The sequence below is a fragment of the Aquarana catesbeiana genome, linkage group LG02 (assembly GCF_042186555.1).
Source record: "Aquarana catesbeiana isolate 2022-GZ linkage group LG02, ASM4218655v1, whole genome shotgun sequence".
NCBI lineage: Eukaryota > Metazoa > Chordata > Amphibia > Anura > Ranidae > Aquarana > Aquarana catesbeiana.
Genome location: NC_133325.1, coordinates 597,872,857 through 597,889,890, shown reverse-complemented (window position 1 = coordinate 597,889,890; position 17,034 = coordinate 597,872,857). Strand labels below are relative to the sequence as shown.

The following is a 17,034-nucleotide window of genomic DNA, read 5'->3' as shown; positions in this document are numbered from 1 at the left end:
CGGTTCCTTCCACCCAGTCTGTCTGGATAATTCGTATCTGTGACATCCGAGATTGAAAGATACTTTTCTCCTAAAACTGAGATTTAATATAAATTGGCACCTTTTGTAATGTACATTTGGAGCAGAAGTTGGGGTGAAAATTAACTAGTATCCTGGAGTTCAGCTTTATCACACAATGGTGTTTGGTTCTCTAATCCTGATACAAAATATATAGTGTTTTTGGATTTTATTTCAGCTTTAACTTCTGTTCGCTAAAGTAGAAATCTTAAGGAGCATATTTAGTGGATTTGTGTACATTTTTGTTTGGTCAGGACAAAAAAAATAGTGTAGAAAAAATGTTTAGTCAGATAAACCTAAAATATATTTCCCTTAACGTTTTTCAGGACAGCACCTTGAGTTTTGGAGAGAGTGGCTCCACCCATTTGTCAGGAAACACACCTCCACCAATTTTGGAGAGAGTATCTCCACCCACTTGTCAGCAAACACACCTCCACCAATCTTTAAAAGGAGGCTCCTTCCCACTTATCCTCCGGAGGGAACACATGGGGGCGTTAGGAGCTCTCAAGGTGCTGTCCTGTGAGGCCAGGCTCCCTACTCTATTTTTTTTTTTTTTTTTTTTTACTTGCCTCAGAGAGCTGGTTCCTCCCGTCTCCACAGGCTGATTTAATGCTGGGTGGATGGGCTCCTTCTCCCTCGTCAATGCTCGGGGAGAGCCTGGACTGCTCCAGGGATGCTGCTCCCAGGCGGTGGTGTGCAGAAGTTCTGGTCCGATCTTGTTTTTTTTTCCCAGACACCGCCATCTTGGGAAGGGCAGTCAGAGGTACTGCTTCCACCAGAAGTGAGGTAACCGGAAGGGGGCGGCATCCTACAAGCAGGCGTAGGGTGTCATTTCCGCTGGAAAGCTCAGGGGGGAAGTGAGGAATAGCTCTGGTGCAGGTCCAGGTAAGGAGCAGACAATGTTCTGCTCTATTTTACTGTGGGGTCTCTAGCTCTCCTCTCCCTAGTTCTTAGTGGGGTTTGAGTGCGTTTCCCCCCTGGTGGTGGGAGCCTGTCTGGGCACATGAGTTTGGTGTTTCTCTCACTGTGCACCTGTGGTGAGCATCTTGAATGGTTTTCAGGCTGACTCAAAAGGATGGTTTGTCTTTTTCCTTTTTCTCCCTTATCATGGCAGGCCAAGAGCTCTGACCCAGGGATTAAAAAGAAATGTCCTTCATGCAAAACTAAGTTACCTGAAGGCTGGAAAAAGGCTTTATGTCAAGCATGCATTGACTCTTTGGTGAAGGATGAAGCTTCTTCCGCATGCAGCAATCTGATCGCATCTGTCAAAAAGGAATTTGATGCTACCATTCAATCCTTTAGATCCTCACTTAGAAATCCATCCTCAAGTCAGCCTACTACCTCGCATTCCTCTCAAGGCTCACTGTTAGTCCTGGCAGTGGAGGCAGAAGTGGGTCCTCTGAACCAGGAAGGGCTTTCCCCCTCACATTCTAATGAAGAATCAGATGAGGATGAGGACGAGCTGGAGAATATGCCTTCCAAATACAAGTTGTCTTTTGATCAAATAGACTGCCTCTTGAGGGCAATTTATGCTACTTTGGGCCTAGAGGAAGAGCATAAAGAATTGTCTTTGCATGACAGGATGTACGCGAGCCCAAAACACGTACCTTTCTAGTCCACACAGTAATTTCTGAGACAATCAAGAAAGAATGGACTGATCCTGAAAGAAAACCTTTCTTCTCCAGGGCTTATAAGAGAAGGTTCCCTTTTGATGAAGACCCAGCGGCTCTCTGGAATAAGGTTCCAAAACTTGATGCAGCCTTTTCTCAAGTGTCAAGATCAACTGATCTAGCATTTGAGGACATGGGGTTTTTTACCGACCCCATGGATAAAAAGATGGATCAACAACTGACGAGGGCTTGGCAATTCATCATGGGCAACCTCAAGCCAGCAATGGCAACTACTTGCATCTCCAGGAATATGGAGTATTGGGTGAATCAGCTTAAGGCTCATATAATAGCTGATTCTGCTAAGCAAGAAATTCTTGATTCCTTTTCAACACTGTCAGCAGCTGTAGCTTATCAGGATGACAGCAAAAGCCGCTGCCCTTACTAATTCAGTCAGAAGGGCTCTGTGGTTAAAAACCTGGCCGGGGGATGCAGCATCTAAAAACAAATTATGAAGGGTCCCTTTTTTTATTGTTCGGACCCGATTTGGACTCAGTTCTTGACAGGACTGCAGATAAAATGAAATCTTTTCCTGTCAAGAAGAAGAAACAACCAGTCAAACTTTTTTTTCATCCTCAAAGGGCTCAGGAACAAAACAAGCCTCAAGAGAAAAAGAAAAATTGGTCAGGGCAGAGGGGCAAAGGAACCAGCAAGACGCAATGACAGCCAGTTACAGGTGGGAGGAAGACTTTAGGGTTTTCTCCCTTATTGGGAAAGCATAATGGAAAACCAGTACATTCTGTGCATGCTGGCCGAAGGGTACAGAATAGAATTTTCGGATCGCCTCCCAGAAAGGTACTTTATAACAAATCTACCAAGAGATGCAACAAAGGCTCTGGCGATGAAGAACCTGTTAAAGGATCCGATAAATCAGGGGTTTGTGACTCAGGTTCCACAGGGGGAGCATTATCAGGGATTCTATTCCCATATATTACGGATGGCTTTATCAGGATGTTTTTGGTAATCCTCAACTTGAAACCGCTGAACAGATCGGTCCTATACAAAAGATTTCGTATGCACTCCATCTTGACGATCAGAAACCTATTGACAACGGAGTGCTTTTTGGCATTGATAGACCTTCGAGATGCCTATCTGCATATCCCTGTAGCCCCTCAGTCTCAGAAATTCCTAAGGATGGCAGTAAATATGGGTAACGAGGTTCTGCACCTACAATTCAAGGCCCTCCCCTTCGGCCTTTCTTCTGCCCCGCGAATATTTGCAAAGGTGATGGCAGAAGCTCTCGCACCTCTCCACCTGCAGGGGATCGCTGTAATTTCGTACCTGGACAACCTGCTCTTCTTTGCTCCTTCCAGGGAGAAATTGTTAGAGGACCTCGGAAAAGCCCGCAGTCATCTAGAAGCCTTGGGTTGGATCGTAAATGTGCAAAAGTCAAATTTCAGTCCAGCCCAAGAAGTACAATTTCCGGGGTATCAAATCAGCTCAGTGAAGCAGAGAGTTTCTCTCCCATTAGAGAAAAAGGTAAAGTCAAAAATGTTGTGGCCTCCCTACAGACAAATCAGGCATTATCAGTCAGACGAGTCATATCAGCCCTAGGAACCCTAACCTCAACCATGCCAGCCATTCAATGGGCAAGGTTACATTTCAGACCTCTTCAGACTTTCCTCCTGCCAGCGTATGGGGATGAGGGGCACTCCTGGGTCAGAACTTCGCACAAGGAGTTTGGTCCCAGGCAGAGGCGAAAAGGTCCTCAAATTGGAGGGAACTAAGGGCAGTCGCCTTAGCATTGGATGCCTTCTCTCCAAGCCTTCAAGGTTTCCATGTCCAGGTTCTCTCAGACAATGCCACTACCATAGCCTACCTGAACTAGCAGGGGGGCACAAGAAGAAAAACCCTTCAGTTACTGGCATTAAAGATCCTAGGATGGGCAGAAAATCAGTTGTTGTCCTTATCAGCAGTCCACCTCAAGGGCACTCTAATTGTCGTGGCAGATTTTCTAAGCAGAAGACAGATTCAAGAATGGAGCTTGAATCCGCAAGTTTTTGCAATGATCACCAGGGCCTGGGGCCAGCCACAAATAGACCTGTTTGCATCAGAAGAAAATACGCAACTCCCGCTTTTCTTCTCCATTCACAGAAACGACAGTTCCCAGGGGATAGATGCGTTAATACATCCTTGGAACTTTCATCTGGGTCACGCCTTTCCTCCGTTTCAACTAATCCCGTTAGTATTGAGGAAAATACAGAGGGAGAAGGTGGCAGTAATTCTAATCACTCCATTTTGGCCAAAAAGGCATGGTTTACCGCCGTTCTGCAGATGGCAATCAAACCAGTTTGGCAGCTGCCTCTCCGGCAAGACTTGCTCCAACAAGGTCCGATACATCATCCGGAAGTGGCCAATCTAAGCCTCACCGCCTGGTATCTGAGGAGCAGTTGTTAAGAAACAAAGGTCACAACCTTTGGTATCTACCTTACTTTCCAGTAGAAAAACAGTAACCAGAAAAATCTATGCTAAATATTGGAAAGTCTACAACTCCTGGCGTCGTTCGACAAATAGAACGGTAGAGAATTGGGTGTCCGTTTTAGAATTCCTTCAAAATGGTGCAGACAAAGGCTTGTCAGTCAGCACGCTTAAAATGCAAGTAGTCGCATTAGGAGTCTTTCTAGAAAGACCAATCTCTTCTGAGCCCTTGGTTACAAGATTTTTCAAGGCACTTATCAAATCCAGACCAGCTCCAGCTAAGCACTTTCCCAATTGACATCTATCAGTGGTCCTTCAAGCCCTCACAAAGGAACCTTTTGAACCACTGCAAGCAATTTCACTGAAGAATCTTACTCTTAAGACTTTTTTTGGTTGGAATAACATCGGCAAGGAGAATTAGTGCGCTGCACACCCTATCGATTAAAAAACCCTTTTTATCCATCTACATGGATAGGATTATACTCAAAACCGATCCGGAGTTTTTGCCAAAGGTAGCGTCAGCCCACAACAGGTCGCAGGAGATCATCCTCCAACCTTTTGCTCAAATCCTTCAGGGGAGAAAGAAAGCCAATTCCAAAATGTGGATGTAAGAAGGACTTTATTACAGTATCTCAAAGTAACAAAGGATTTTCGGTCTTCGGACTCTTTGTTTTTATACCTTTTTCTGGAAAAAAGGGCCACCAAGCATCAAAGGGGTCATTAGCTAGATGGCTTAACCACTTCACATCCAGGCCATTTCTGACACTTCGCTCCTACATGTCAAAAATCATCATTTCTTTGCTATAAAATTAGATAGAACCCCCAAACATTATATATGTTTTTTTAGCAGAGACCCTAGAGAATACAATGGCGGTCATTGCAACTTTTTATCTTGCACGGTATTTGCGCAGCAATTTTTCAAACGCGTTTTTTTTGAAAAAAAAACAGTTTCATGCTTTAAAAAAAAACAAAACAGCAAAGTTAGCCAAATTTTTTTGCATTGTGTGAAAGATGAAGTTACGCCGAGTAAATAGATACCTAACATGTCACGCTTCAAAATTGCACACGCTCGTGGAATGGCGCCAAACTTTGGTACTTAAAAATCCCCATAGGCGACGCTTTAACATTTTTTACTGGTTACATGTTTTGAGTTACAGAGGAGGTCTAGGGCCAAAATTATTGCTCTCGCTCTAACGTTCGCGGCGATACCTCACATGTGTGGTTTGAACACCGTTTTCATATGTGGGCGGGACTTACGTATGCGTTCGCTTCTGCGTGCGAGCTCACGGGGACAGGGGCGCTTTAAAAATTTTTTTTTTTTTTTATTGTTAATTTTACTTAAAAATTTTTATTTTTACACTTTAAAAAAATTTTTTTTTTTTTGATCACTTTTATTCCTATTACAAGGAATGTAAACATCCCTTGTAATAGGAATATGAGACGATCAGTCCTCTTTACAGTGAGATATGGGGTCAATAAGACCCCACATCTCACCTCTAGGCTGGGAAGCCTAAAATCAAAAAAAAAAATAAAACGATCGCCGCTTCACAGCTGAAGCGGCGCCGTTTTTTTGAATGCAGAGGCCGGGCGTGACGTCATAACATCGCGCCCGGCCTCCGAACGATCATAGAGACTCCGGCGACCATCTGGTCCGCCGGAAATCTCTATGGTGAACATCCGGCGCCGGCGGATCCGCTATCCGACTCACCGATCGCTGAGGTGAGTCGGTAGTAGCACCGGAGGGCGGCGGGAGGGGGGGGACGTCCCCTCCCGCCGCCCGTAAGAACGATCAAGCGGCGGAACAGCCGCTATGATCGTTCTTATGGTGTACGGAATCGCCGGCTGAAAATGCCGGTATCTGAATGATGTCTGTAGCCTCAGACATCATTCAGATATAAGCCCCGAAAGTCGAGGACGTCATATGACGTCCTCCGGATGTCAAGTGGTTAAATCCGCTATTTTTGCAACCTACTCTTAGTCGGGGCTATCTCCTCCGCTGGGGATTAAAGCACATTCTACCAGAGCTCAGGCCACTACATGGGCAGAAATAGCTGGTGCCACCCCAGATCAAATTTGTAAGGTGGCTACATGGTCAAGTTACCTAACGTTTGTCCGTCATTACAGACTGGATCTTCTGTCGGCAAGCGAGCAGGCTTTTGGCAGAAAGGTCTTGCAGGCTGTGGTCCCTCCCTAGTGGGTAAGTCTCTTTTTTATCCTCTCAAGGTGTTGTCCTGAAAGACATTAAGGGAAAAATCAAGTTAGACTTACCGGTAACTTGTTTTCCAGGAGTCTTTCAGGACAGCAGCAATCCGCCCTTATTGTTTTAAAGTATTCTGCTGTGACTAACCATATTCTGATTATGTGTTCCAGCTTGGGCCAGAGGTTCTCTACTACTACTGATAAGTGGGAAGGAGACTGCTTTTAAAGATTGTAGTCGAATAGGAAGATCTGGACAGCTGGACACCTAGGAAAAAAAAACCCGTTTTCTGGCGCTTTCAATGGGCAGGGGTGTTTTGGGAGCGCTCCCAACCCGCCACAAAGATGTTGCTTGCGGGACTTTTCCGAACATCTCGCAAGCACATCACCCGAGTGTGAAAGCACACGTTGCAATGAATGGGAGGCAGCTTTCAGAGGCTATTTCTAGCGCAAAAACGCCTGAAAACTGCCTCAGTGTGAAAGGGGTCTTAATGCATCTTTCTGTTTAGCGCTATGCAATGCAGCCACCTCAATTCCTTGTTAAAACACTTGAACTTTGGGAATTTTAAGTCTTGCAGCTCTGGATATAGAGAGGTCTTCTTTTATCCACCTTCTGGGATACCCTTTCTTTTGGAGAATTTCATATCCTGTTCTATACTCGTAAGTTCCAAAAAATAACCGGTTTAGCTATTGGGTAGGTCTCCTAATAAGGAGCCAGTTGGACTACATCACAGAGTTGGCATATCTCTACCATCATTGAGAAACAGGAGGTCCTGTTATGGTGAGAGGCAATTTGTAACCTGACTTAAAAGAAATTCTTGTGTTCTAGTCCTGCCTGTTGTGCTCATGCAAGGTGTGGTATTCTTGAAATCAAGTCTCCACAACTGGTTTGTATTCTTGAAGTTGAGCTTCCACAACTGGTTCTTTCTGGACATAGGGGAGTGGGTCCAACACTTGAGTACCATGTAAGTGAGGGGCATTGGATGGGCCCTCATGTTACCTTGGGTCAACTGTATGCTGATTAGCACCCCTGCTTGCACTTCTATGAAGCCGAACTGGAATCCTTGATTTGAATCCTGGCCTGGATACAATCTGCATGAACCTTGTATGTGTTCTCTTTGTGCTTGTGTGGGTTTTCTGCCAGACCCCAAAGACATGTAAGTAAGGTAATTGGTTCCTGTCTAAATGATCATGATCTTGGTACTCCTTGCTAAAAAATCAATTATGCGTGCCATTTGTAGGAGCTGTTACCATGTGCTGGACTACCTTTTTTTTTTTTTTTTTTTTTGCCAGTGCCAGTCCCGTAGGCCAGCAGTCCCCAACTTTTTTTTGACACTGGCGACCGGCTGCATGAATGAAAATTATGCCAAGGCCCGCGGGGTCTAAGCGATATTTTTCGGGGCGATGGCTGGTGTTTTCGCTTCAGTCATCCCGGTACCTTGGTTGATATGGTGTCAGGATGATTGCAGCGCATAATTTCCATTATTACATTGTAATAAAAAAGAAATATTTCAACTTGCCATAATGCACAATCAGTGGGGACCCTGAGTTTGTCACTTGCCACCGTTGCCTGCTACCAAATTCAGCTTGCCACCGGCGGCTGCCAACAGATGCAGTTGGCCACCTGCCAGGTGCGGGGGGAACTGCCGAAATTCAGTGTAGTGTTCGCGGCCAGCTGTGAGGACTTGACATTGGTGGGGAGGGCGGTGAGAGATGACATCATCTCTCTGCTCGCCCACTGCCGCCGACCCCCTGAAAGTGCAGCCTTGTCGGCAGCCCGGCTGCAAACAGGCTACGGCCTGGCAGTGGGCAATGGCCCAGGGGTTGGGGACCCCTGCTGTAGGCAATAGTATAAACCTGAAGGTAAAAGGCTTCCTGTGTCCATATTGCTCTCCATCTAAAGGATTTTCCAATCTTTTCAATAATCCTATTTTATTAGGGGTAAATTCTATGGGGGTTTTGTTTCAACCTGACTTCATCTCATTCACCAAGTTAACGTTCCATTTGAAAGAGAAAAGTTACTAAGTTTGATGAATGATCTAAGAGCCCTTTCACACTGGGGCGGGGGCGGCGTCGGCGGTAAAACGCTGCTATTATTAGCGGCGTTTTACCGTCGGTAAAACCGCCCCCGCTAGCGGCCGAGAAAGGGTTAAATACCACCGCAAAGCGCCTCTGCAGAGGCCCTTTGCCGGCGGTGTAGGTACGCCGTCCCATTGATTTCAATGAGCAGGAGCGGTATACACACCGCTCCGAAGATGCTGCTAGCAGGACTTTTTTTACCGTCCTGCCAGCGCATCGCTCCAGTGTGAAAGCAGCGACACTTTCGGGTCGGTTTGCAGGCGCTATTATTAGCGCAATAGTGCCTGCAAACCGCCCCAGTGTGAAAGGGCTCTAACGTTTTTTTTACTTTTTCCCATCATGTGACAGCAAAAATCCTGTGTTTTTTTTTGTGTGTGTTTGTTTTATTTCCTTGCACACAGTTCTTTGAATGTGGAAAATTCTCTGTTTTTATTTTTTCCATAAGAAGTAGTAAAAATTTTTATTGAAAATCAACACACTGTTCAGTATCTATGTAAACCGTGTTTTTTTTTCACGGAATTACTTTTTTTTCCCTATTGTGGTTAAAAATATCATTTCAATTTACAGGTAATCCACCACTGTCTAACCCCTATGGAGACCCCAACCTTTCTCAGCCTATTATGCCACTGCAGCAAAATGTGGCGGAGTTGTTGTTTGTGAAAACCAGTTATGTGAAAAAAATTATTGAGGACTGCAGCAACTCAGAAGAGACTATCAAATTGCTTCGTTTTTGTTGCTGGGAGAATCCCCAGTTCTCCTCTACAGTTCTCAGTGAACTGCTGTGGCAGGTGAGCCATCACTGAATATTGCATTTGTTAAACCACCCAAACTGCTTATAACAGAACGAGTGCCTGAACCTGCTGACGTAAGCTGATGGTAATGTAGTCTCAAACTACAGTGGATTTTAAATTAGATGCAGGTAAATCATTTGATCTGGCTTTCCCATGTCTACAATTTATGCTTTCTTTGCCTGATCCTGGAGTCAAGCTTTCATGTGCAAAATGTAGAAATCTTTTGTTGAAACTGTGTATTCATTTTCAAAGGTTGTTAAAGTGTTTGTAAAGGCAGAAGGCTTTTACCTTGCTGCCTTCTATGCAATAAGGTAAAAAACTTTCTGCATGCATCTTTCCCTGCAGCCCCCCCAAATACATACTCTAGCCCGATCTTGATCCAGCGATGTGCATGAGAGCCGAGACAAGAGCTCTCCCAAGTCTCCCGCACCTCATTGGCTGAGAGACAGCAACAGGAGCCATTAGTTCCCGCTGCTGTTATTTAGAGCCAATGACAATGGGGGGCGTGCTGAGGAATTTGTGTTTCTTATGGACACTCAGAGCAGAACTTGGGAGCAAGCATGCTCAGGTTTCCCCCGCTGCAAGTGGTTTGATATGGAGACGCTTGGCGGATGGGGTCAAGCCAGGAGCACCAGTGAGGAACCCCAGAACAAAAAAAAATTGAGGCTACTCTCTGCACAGAGCAGGTAAGCATGGAATGTTGTTAAGAAAAAAAAATACAAGTTTTTACCTGAAGCTGACCATCTCTGTATTTACTATGATTTAGTTTAAGTTGGCTTTTGGAAGTAAAGAAAACCCCTTTCAAAAAATATCTTGTTAGAGTATATGCAGGACCTGGTATGTTAAAGGAGAAGTTCAGCCTGAGCTTTTTAGGCTGGGCTTCTATGGGTCACATGAGTGCAATTTGTTTTGCACTCCTGTGACCTGTTTTTAGCCATGAGCGGTCTGAAGTCCACTCTCCGCTGACACCACTAGAATCAGTCCAGGCAGCTTGTCATCAGACTTTGGAAGTCTGGATCTGCAAGGTGCCTGGACTGATGGCAGTCTCAGCCTCTCAGCGAGCCGCTGAGACAGCCGCTCCCTGCCCCTCCACAGCTCAGAGCTCCAGTGAGCATAGAGGCGCAGTGCTGGAGAGCTGCTGATAGGCAGCAGTTCTCCACTCGGTGAGGTCAGACAACCAAGCCATCTGTGATGTTCGGTGGCTCTCAGTGAAGAGGCGGCTGGGGACAGATGCAGCATCAGTCTGATGCTGCATCCACTTAAGTATGAATAGGCAAAAAAAAAAAACGATACTTCTCTTTTAAACCAGGGGTCCCCCAACTTTATAAACAAAGTGCCAGTTTACTGTCTTTCCAAATATAGGGGAGCCAGACTGTGGCCAGTGGGAGTAGAAAATGTCCCAGCATCACAATATCTCATACTTGGTGTTCAGTAAGAGTAAAAAGATTACATGCTGCCTGTGGTCAGTTGGAGGTGTGTCCCATTGTTGGGGTCAGTGGGAGGAATAGTGCCCACCTGTTGGCAATCAGTGGGAGACATTGTGCCCCACTGTGGACATAAGTGGAAGGAATAGTACCCCATTATTGGTGTCAGTAGAAGGTCTAGGATCCTTTTTTGGCATCAGTGGAAGGAATAGTTCTTCATCGTTGGTGCAAGGAAAAATTCCCTGTTGTAGGGGTCAGTGGGAGGGACTGTGTTCCCACTCCTCTTTTCAGATCCTCTCCAAGTCATTAAGGTTTTGAGGCTGACGTTTGGTAAAGTGAACCTTCAGCTCCCTCCACATATTTTCTATGGGATAGGGTCTGGAGACTGGCCAGGCCACTCCAGGACCTTAATGTGCTTCTTCTTGAGCCACTCCTTTGTTGCATTGGCCGTGTGTTTTGGGTCATTGTCATGATGACATACCCATATACGACCCATTTTCAATGCCCTGGCTGAGGGAAGAAGGTTATCACCCAAGATTTGACAGTACATGGCCCCGTCTATCGTCCCTTTGATATGGTGAAGTTGTCCTGTCCCCTTAGCAGAAAAACACCCTCAAAGCATAATGTTTTTACCTCCATGTTTGACAGTGGGTATGGTGTTCTTGGGGCAGCAGCTCTCCTCCAAACACGGCGAAATGAGTTGATGCCAGAGAGCTTGGTTTTGGTCTCATTCAACCACAACACTTTCACCCAGTTCTCCTCTGAATCATTCAGATGTTCATTAGCAAACTTCAGACAGGCCTGTACACGTGCTTTCTGAAACAAGGGGACTTTGCGGGCGCTGCAGGATTTCAGTCCTTCACGGCGTAGTGCGTTACCAATTGTTTTCTTGGCTACTATTGTCCCAGCTGCCTTGAGGCCATTGGCAAGATTCTCCCATGTAGTTCTGGGCTGATTACTCACCATTCTCATGATCATTGAAACTCCACGAGTTGAGATCTTGCATGGAGCCCCAGACAGAGGGAGATTGACAGTTATTGTGTTTCTTCCGTTTGCGAATAATCGCACCAACCATTGTCACCCTCTCTCCAAGCTGCTTGGCGATGGTCTTGTAGCCCATTCCAGCCTTGTGTAGGTCTACAATCTTGTCCCTGACATCCTTGGACAGATCTTTGGTCTTGGCCATGGTGGAGAGATTGGAATCTGATGGCTTCTGTGAACAGGTGTCTTTTTATACAGGTAACAAGCTGAGGTTTAGAGTGCTCCTAATCTTAGCTCGTTACCTGTAGAAGACACTTGGGAGCCAGAAATCTTGCTTACTGATAGGGGATCAAATACTTATTTCACTCATTAAAAGGCAAATCACTTTATAACTTTTATGAAATGCGTTTTTCTTAATGGTTTTTTTTTTGTTATTCTGTCGCTCACTGTTAAAATATACCTACCATTAAAATTATAGACTGGTAATTTTTGTCACTGGGCAAATGTCCAAAATCAGCAGGTGAAAAAATATTTTTTTTCCCTCACTGTATAATTGTACTTATTGGCAAGCAAAACCCTTTTGGCAGGTAAACACCATTATATGCTGGCCAATTTAAAGAAAACGGCTAGCAGCATCAGGATACAATGAGGGAAATTTATCAAAACTGGAGCAAAATGAATCTGGAGAAGTTGTGCATGGCAGCCAGGCAACTTCTATATTTCATTTTCAAAGCTTAAAGGATAAGTTTACCATTTGTAACATATTGCACTTGAATTCAGGTTGTAACATGTTACTGTTGCATTTAAAAAAAAAAATCCTGATTAGGATAATGGAAACTTTTTTAGAGACTGTTTATGCTTTGATAACTACATGTAAGTTCCTGTCACTTCCAGTTTCCTGTGTGCAAATTGTAAACCAACCTCAATATCGCAGTAATTGGCTGTCATGTTGATTATATGAACAGGAGCCTGAGAGTGTTGTTCCTGTTTGCAAATTTAAGACCAGTGGCTGTTAAATGCAGTTTCAAATTATAAATGCACACAAGTGCATGCACTTATGTCTTAAGGGCCGGTTTCACACCAGGAATCGCACAGGAATGCGCGTTCCTGAGTTCACAAAGGCTGAAAACTCACTGCACTGCATGCACCACTCCTAAAAAAAAATTTTCAAAATTACACACTGCAATGCATGCTTCTGTACCATGCAATCTGGTGCAGGCGAATGCACAGCATTTGGAACTTGAGTTTGGGTTGTCGTTGGCATTGCATTGCCGGAAACGCGCACAAGATACTGGTTTCCCGCCAGTGTGCTCAATGTTTTGGGCAGGGGCGGCAAACCAACGCCACCTTAACAACCCCCTCTCCGCGTGGAAGATGGACGGGAAGGCGGCTAGCACCTGCCTAGAGAAAATTTTAGCGGCTTCTAGTGCTGACTTCCGCTTTTGAGAATACTTGTAACCTTTTGGCTTTAGCCTTTTTTTAAGTCACGTGCCTAAAGCATAGAGAAAAAGAATTCTGACACTACTGGCAATTCTATCCTGCAGGTCTGTGACTCAAAAGTATTAAAGCCAAGACATAACCAGGCAACCAGCTTTTTCAGGAGGCTGACAACGGCAATCCCTATATTTCCCTTCAGACAGGTGTAATTTAAAACTAAATGTATAGGGGTATTTTGTTAGTGGTGTTGATCAGAAAATATCAGCATTAAAACTTGCGGTGATTTTCACTATAGTTCCATTTTCTAGTAATGTTTAAAAATTGTCATATCGGTGTCAAAATTCACAATTTGATTTAGTCCTTCTAATTTTCAATGTAGGTGGCATATTCTTACACTTATGAGCTTAGGCCCTATTTGGACCTTCTGCTCCAAATCTTGTTGATTGAGGATTCTTGGCAGACCCATAGGTAAGTACATTTATATATTTACTAAATAGCAAATTTTTTAACAATGAGATCTATTTTTGTCTTGACAGCCCCCATATGTGTTGGGTTCCATTTACATTTTTGTGATGTGTTAACACTCGTTATGGCGTGGGTTAACATGCGTTATGTTAAAATAGGCTGTGGAAATGAATGCCAACACACTATGACATGCCGAAAATCACGTTTGACCCATATTTTGTTGCCTTCTTGTGATGGGGTGTTATCTAAAATGAATGGCAAGCACATGTAGAGTGTTGTTACCACAACATTTGGGGGTAAATGGGCAATTCAGGTATAATTAAAGGCAAAGAACACTTGCCTGTTTTTATTGCTCTCTGTGCCCCCTGTAAGGAGATATTCTCTTTCTCTCTCTCTTTTCTCTCTCCCCCACACCCCCCAGAAAGGTAACAGAGGGGAAATGTTCCAGTGGGAACAGTAGTTTGGTCCTTCCTTGAATAAGTACATCGGGGAGATAACAGAGGGGTTTAACCGCTTCCTGCCCACTGTACGCCAAATGACGTCCTCAGCTTTGAGCGGGGATATCTGAATGATGCCTGTAGTCACAGGCATCATTCAGATATCGTCTTTTAGAGCCGGCGATTCTGTGCACCATAAGAACGATCATAGCCGCAGTTCCACCGCTTGATTGTTCTTACAGGAGGCAAGAGGGGACGCCCCCTCCCGCTGGCCCCCGGTGCTTCTACCGATTCACCGCTACGATCGGTGAGTCGGACACAGGATCCGCCGGCCCAGGATGTTCATCATAGAGATTTCCGGTGGACCAGATGGTCACCGGAGTCTCTATGATCGTCGGAGGCCGGGCGCGATGTTATGACGTCACGCCCAGCCTCTGCATTAAAACGAATGGCTCAGATTCAGCTGGGAAGCCAGGATTTTTTTTTTTTTTTTGTTTTATTTCAGACTTCCCAGCCTAGAGGTGAGAGGGTGGGGTCTTATTGACCCCATATCTCACTGTAAAGAGGATCTGTCATGCCATATTCCTATTACAAGGGATGTTTACATTCCTTGTAATAGGAATAAATGTGATCAAAAAATGTTTTTGGGAAAAAGTGTCGAGCTAAAATAAAGTAAAATTAACAATAAAAATTGGGGTTTTTTTAAGCGCCCCTGTCCCCGTGAGCTAGCACGCAGAAGCGAACGCATACCTAAGTCCCGCCCACATATGAAAACAGTGTTCAAACCACACATGTGAGGTATTGCCAGGAACGTTGGCGCAAGAGCAATAATTCTGGTCCAAGACCTCTAACTCAAAACATGTAACCAGTAAAAAATTTTAAAGCGTCGCCTATGAGGATTTTTAAATAGGGAAGTTTGGCGCCATTCCACGAGTGTGCAATTTTGAAGCGTGACATGTTGGGTATCTATTTACTCAGCGTAACTTCATCTTTCACATTATGCAAAAACATTGGGCTAACTATGCTGTTTTTTGTTTGTTTTTTAAAAGCACAAAATGGTTTTATTTTTTTGTTTTTTTCCCAAAAAAGCATTCGAAAAATTGCTGCACAAATACCGTGCAAGATAAAAAGTTGCAATGACCGTAATTGTATTTCTCTAGAGTCTTTGCTAAAAAAAAAATATATAATTTTTTGGGGGTTCTATGTAATTTTCTAGCAAAAAAAATTATTATTTTTTACATGTAGGAGATAAATGTCAGAATTGGCCTGGTAGGCAAGTGGTTATAGGACGATTCTACACTAGTCGGACTTCTATTACTGCAATTGAGAAAGAAGAAATGGCCCTTTAACCACTTGCTTACTGGGCACTTAAACCCCCCCCCCCCCCCCCCCTCCTGCCCAGACCAATTTTCAGCATTCAGCGCTGTCGCACTTTGAATGACAATTGCACGGTCATACAACACTGTACCCAAATGAAGTTTTTATCATTTTTTTCCCACAAATAGAGCTTTCTTTTGGTGGTATTGAATCACAGCTGGGATTTTTATTTTTTGCTAAACAAACAAAAAAAGATGGAAAATTTTGAAAAAAAAAAAATCATGTTTCATAGTTTGTTATAAAATTTTGCAAACAGGTAATTTTTCTCCTTCATTGATATGCGCTGATGAGGCGGCACTGGTGGGCACTGATAGGCTGCACTGATAGACACAGTTAAGGCGACACTGATGGGGACAGATAAGGCGGTACTGATGGGCACAGATAAGGCGGCACGGATGGGCAGTGATGGGCGGCACTGAATGGGCACTTATGGGCACTGGTAGGTGACACTGATGGGCGGCACTGATGGGCACTGGTAGTTGACACTGATGGGTGGCACTGATGTGCAGCACTGTTGTTGCACTGATGGGTGGCACTGATGGGTGGCACTGATGTGCAGCACTGTTGTTGCACTGATGGGTGGCACTGTGGGCACTTATGGGTGAAGCTGGTGGGCACTGGTAGGCGGCACTGCTGCCTATTGCTGTTGGGGCAGATGATCGCCGTGATCGGGAATGATGTCCCGCTCACGGCCGCCGGTGATCGGGTTTTTTTTCCTCCTCATGCTGTCAGCGCGAGGAGGAAAAATAGCCGATTACCGGCTCTGTTTACATCACATGATCAGCTGTCATTGGCTGACAGCTGATCATGTGGTAAGGGGTCGGGACCGACCCCTTACTCTGATCTGTGATCAGGCGAGTCTCAAAGACTCGCTGATCACCGAGCGGGCCCTGCAGGGGGTGCGCAGGCCGCTCGTGCACGGGACGACATCAATAGACTTAGTCCCGGTAATGTAGATCCACGCTGTTGCCGTCATTTGGCAATGGCCCGGATCTGAAGTGGTTAAACTGACCAAGAGTCAGATTCTTATTATCCCTACCCTCCCTGAAGGCAAGGAAATTAAACTTCTCACAAATTGTACAATTTCACCTGTATTGTCTATGTTGCTTGGCATGGGTCAAGTATTTTTTACCCTGGGAAATTGTCCTTGGGATGTAACCTTTCCTTCCTCCAGTCTGGTCTAAATTAGCATTTGGCTGATTCAAACCAGACAAAATCAAAGGGCAAGTCTTGACATTGGCTGTTTTGTCTGAGACCATTGGCCTGTCCCTAGTTAAGACCTTTGTACAGGCTGTCACACACATTCTCCGACTTTACGCTTCCCTGTTTCATTGTGACACTTTAACCCATTCCGGACTGCCCCACGTACATTCACTGCGGCAGGGCGGCCCGGCTGCTCAAAATCGCGTACCTGTATGTGATTTCGTGCACGCGGTTTAGGTGGATCGGACACAGCTGGAGCCAATCAGCGGGCGATCATACAAAGGAGAGACGGATCCATTTGCCTGTCTAAACAAGGCAAACGGTGGATCTGTCAGGAAGGGAAAGATCTTGGGATTCAGCCAAGCTGAATCACGGATCACTCTCTTCCTTCAGTGTGACACTGCCCCATGCAGTTAGCACCTCCCTAGGAAACATTTAACCCTTTGATCACCCCCGGTGTTAACCCCTCCCTGCCAGTGGCATTTATACAGTAATCAGTTCA

At 45.0% G+C, this 17,034-nt stretch overlaps 1 protein-coding gene across 4 annotated transcripts in view; it reads left to right on the top strand.

The window, feature by feature from the left end:
* Nucleotides 1-17,034, top strand: part of USP9X (ubiquitin specific peptidase 9 X-linked) — a 365,419-nt gene that overhangs the window by 322,648 nt on the left and 25,737 nt on the right. For all 4 annotated transcript variants that reach the window (XM_073616321.1, XM_073616319.1, XM_073616322.1 and 1 more), the window contains 2 exons: nt 8,985-9,205; nt 13,430-13,518. In XM_073616321.1, the coding sequence (XP_073472422.1) occupies nt 8,985-9,205; nt 13,430-13,518 (310 nt within the window). The remainder of the gene's footprint in view (nt 1-8,984; nt 9,206-13,429; nt 13,519-17,034) is intronic.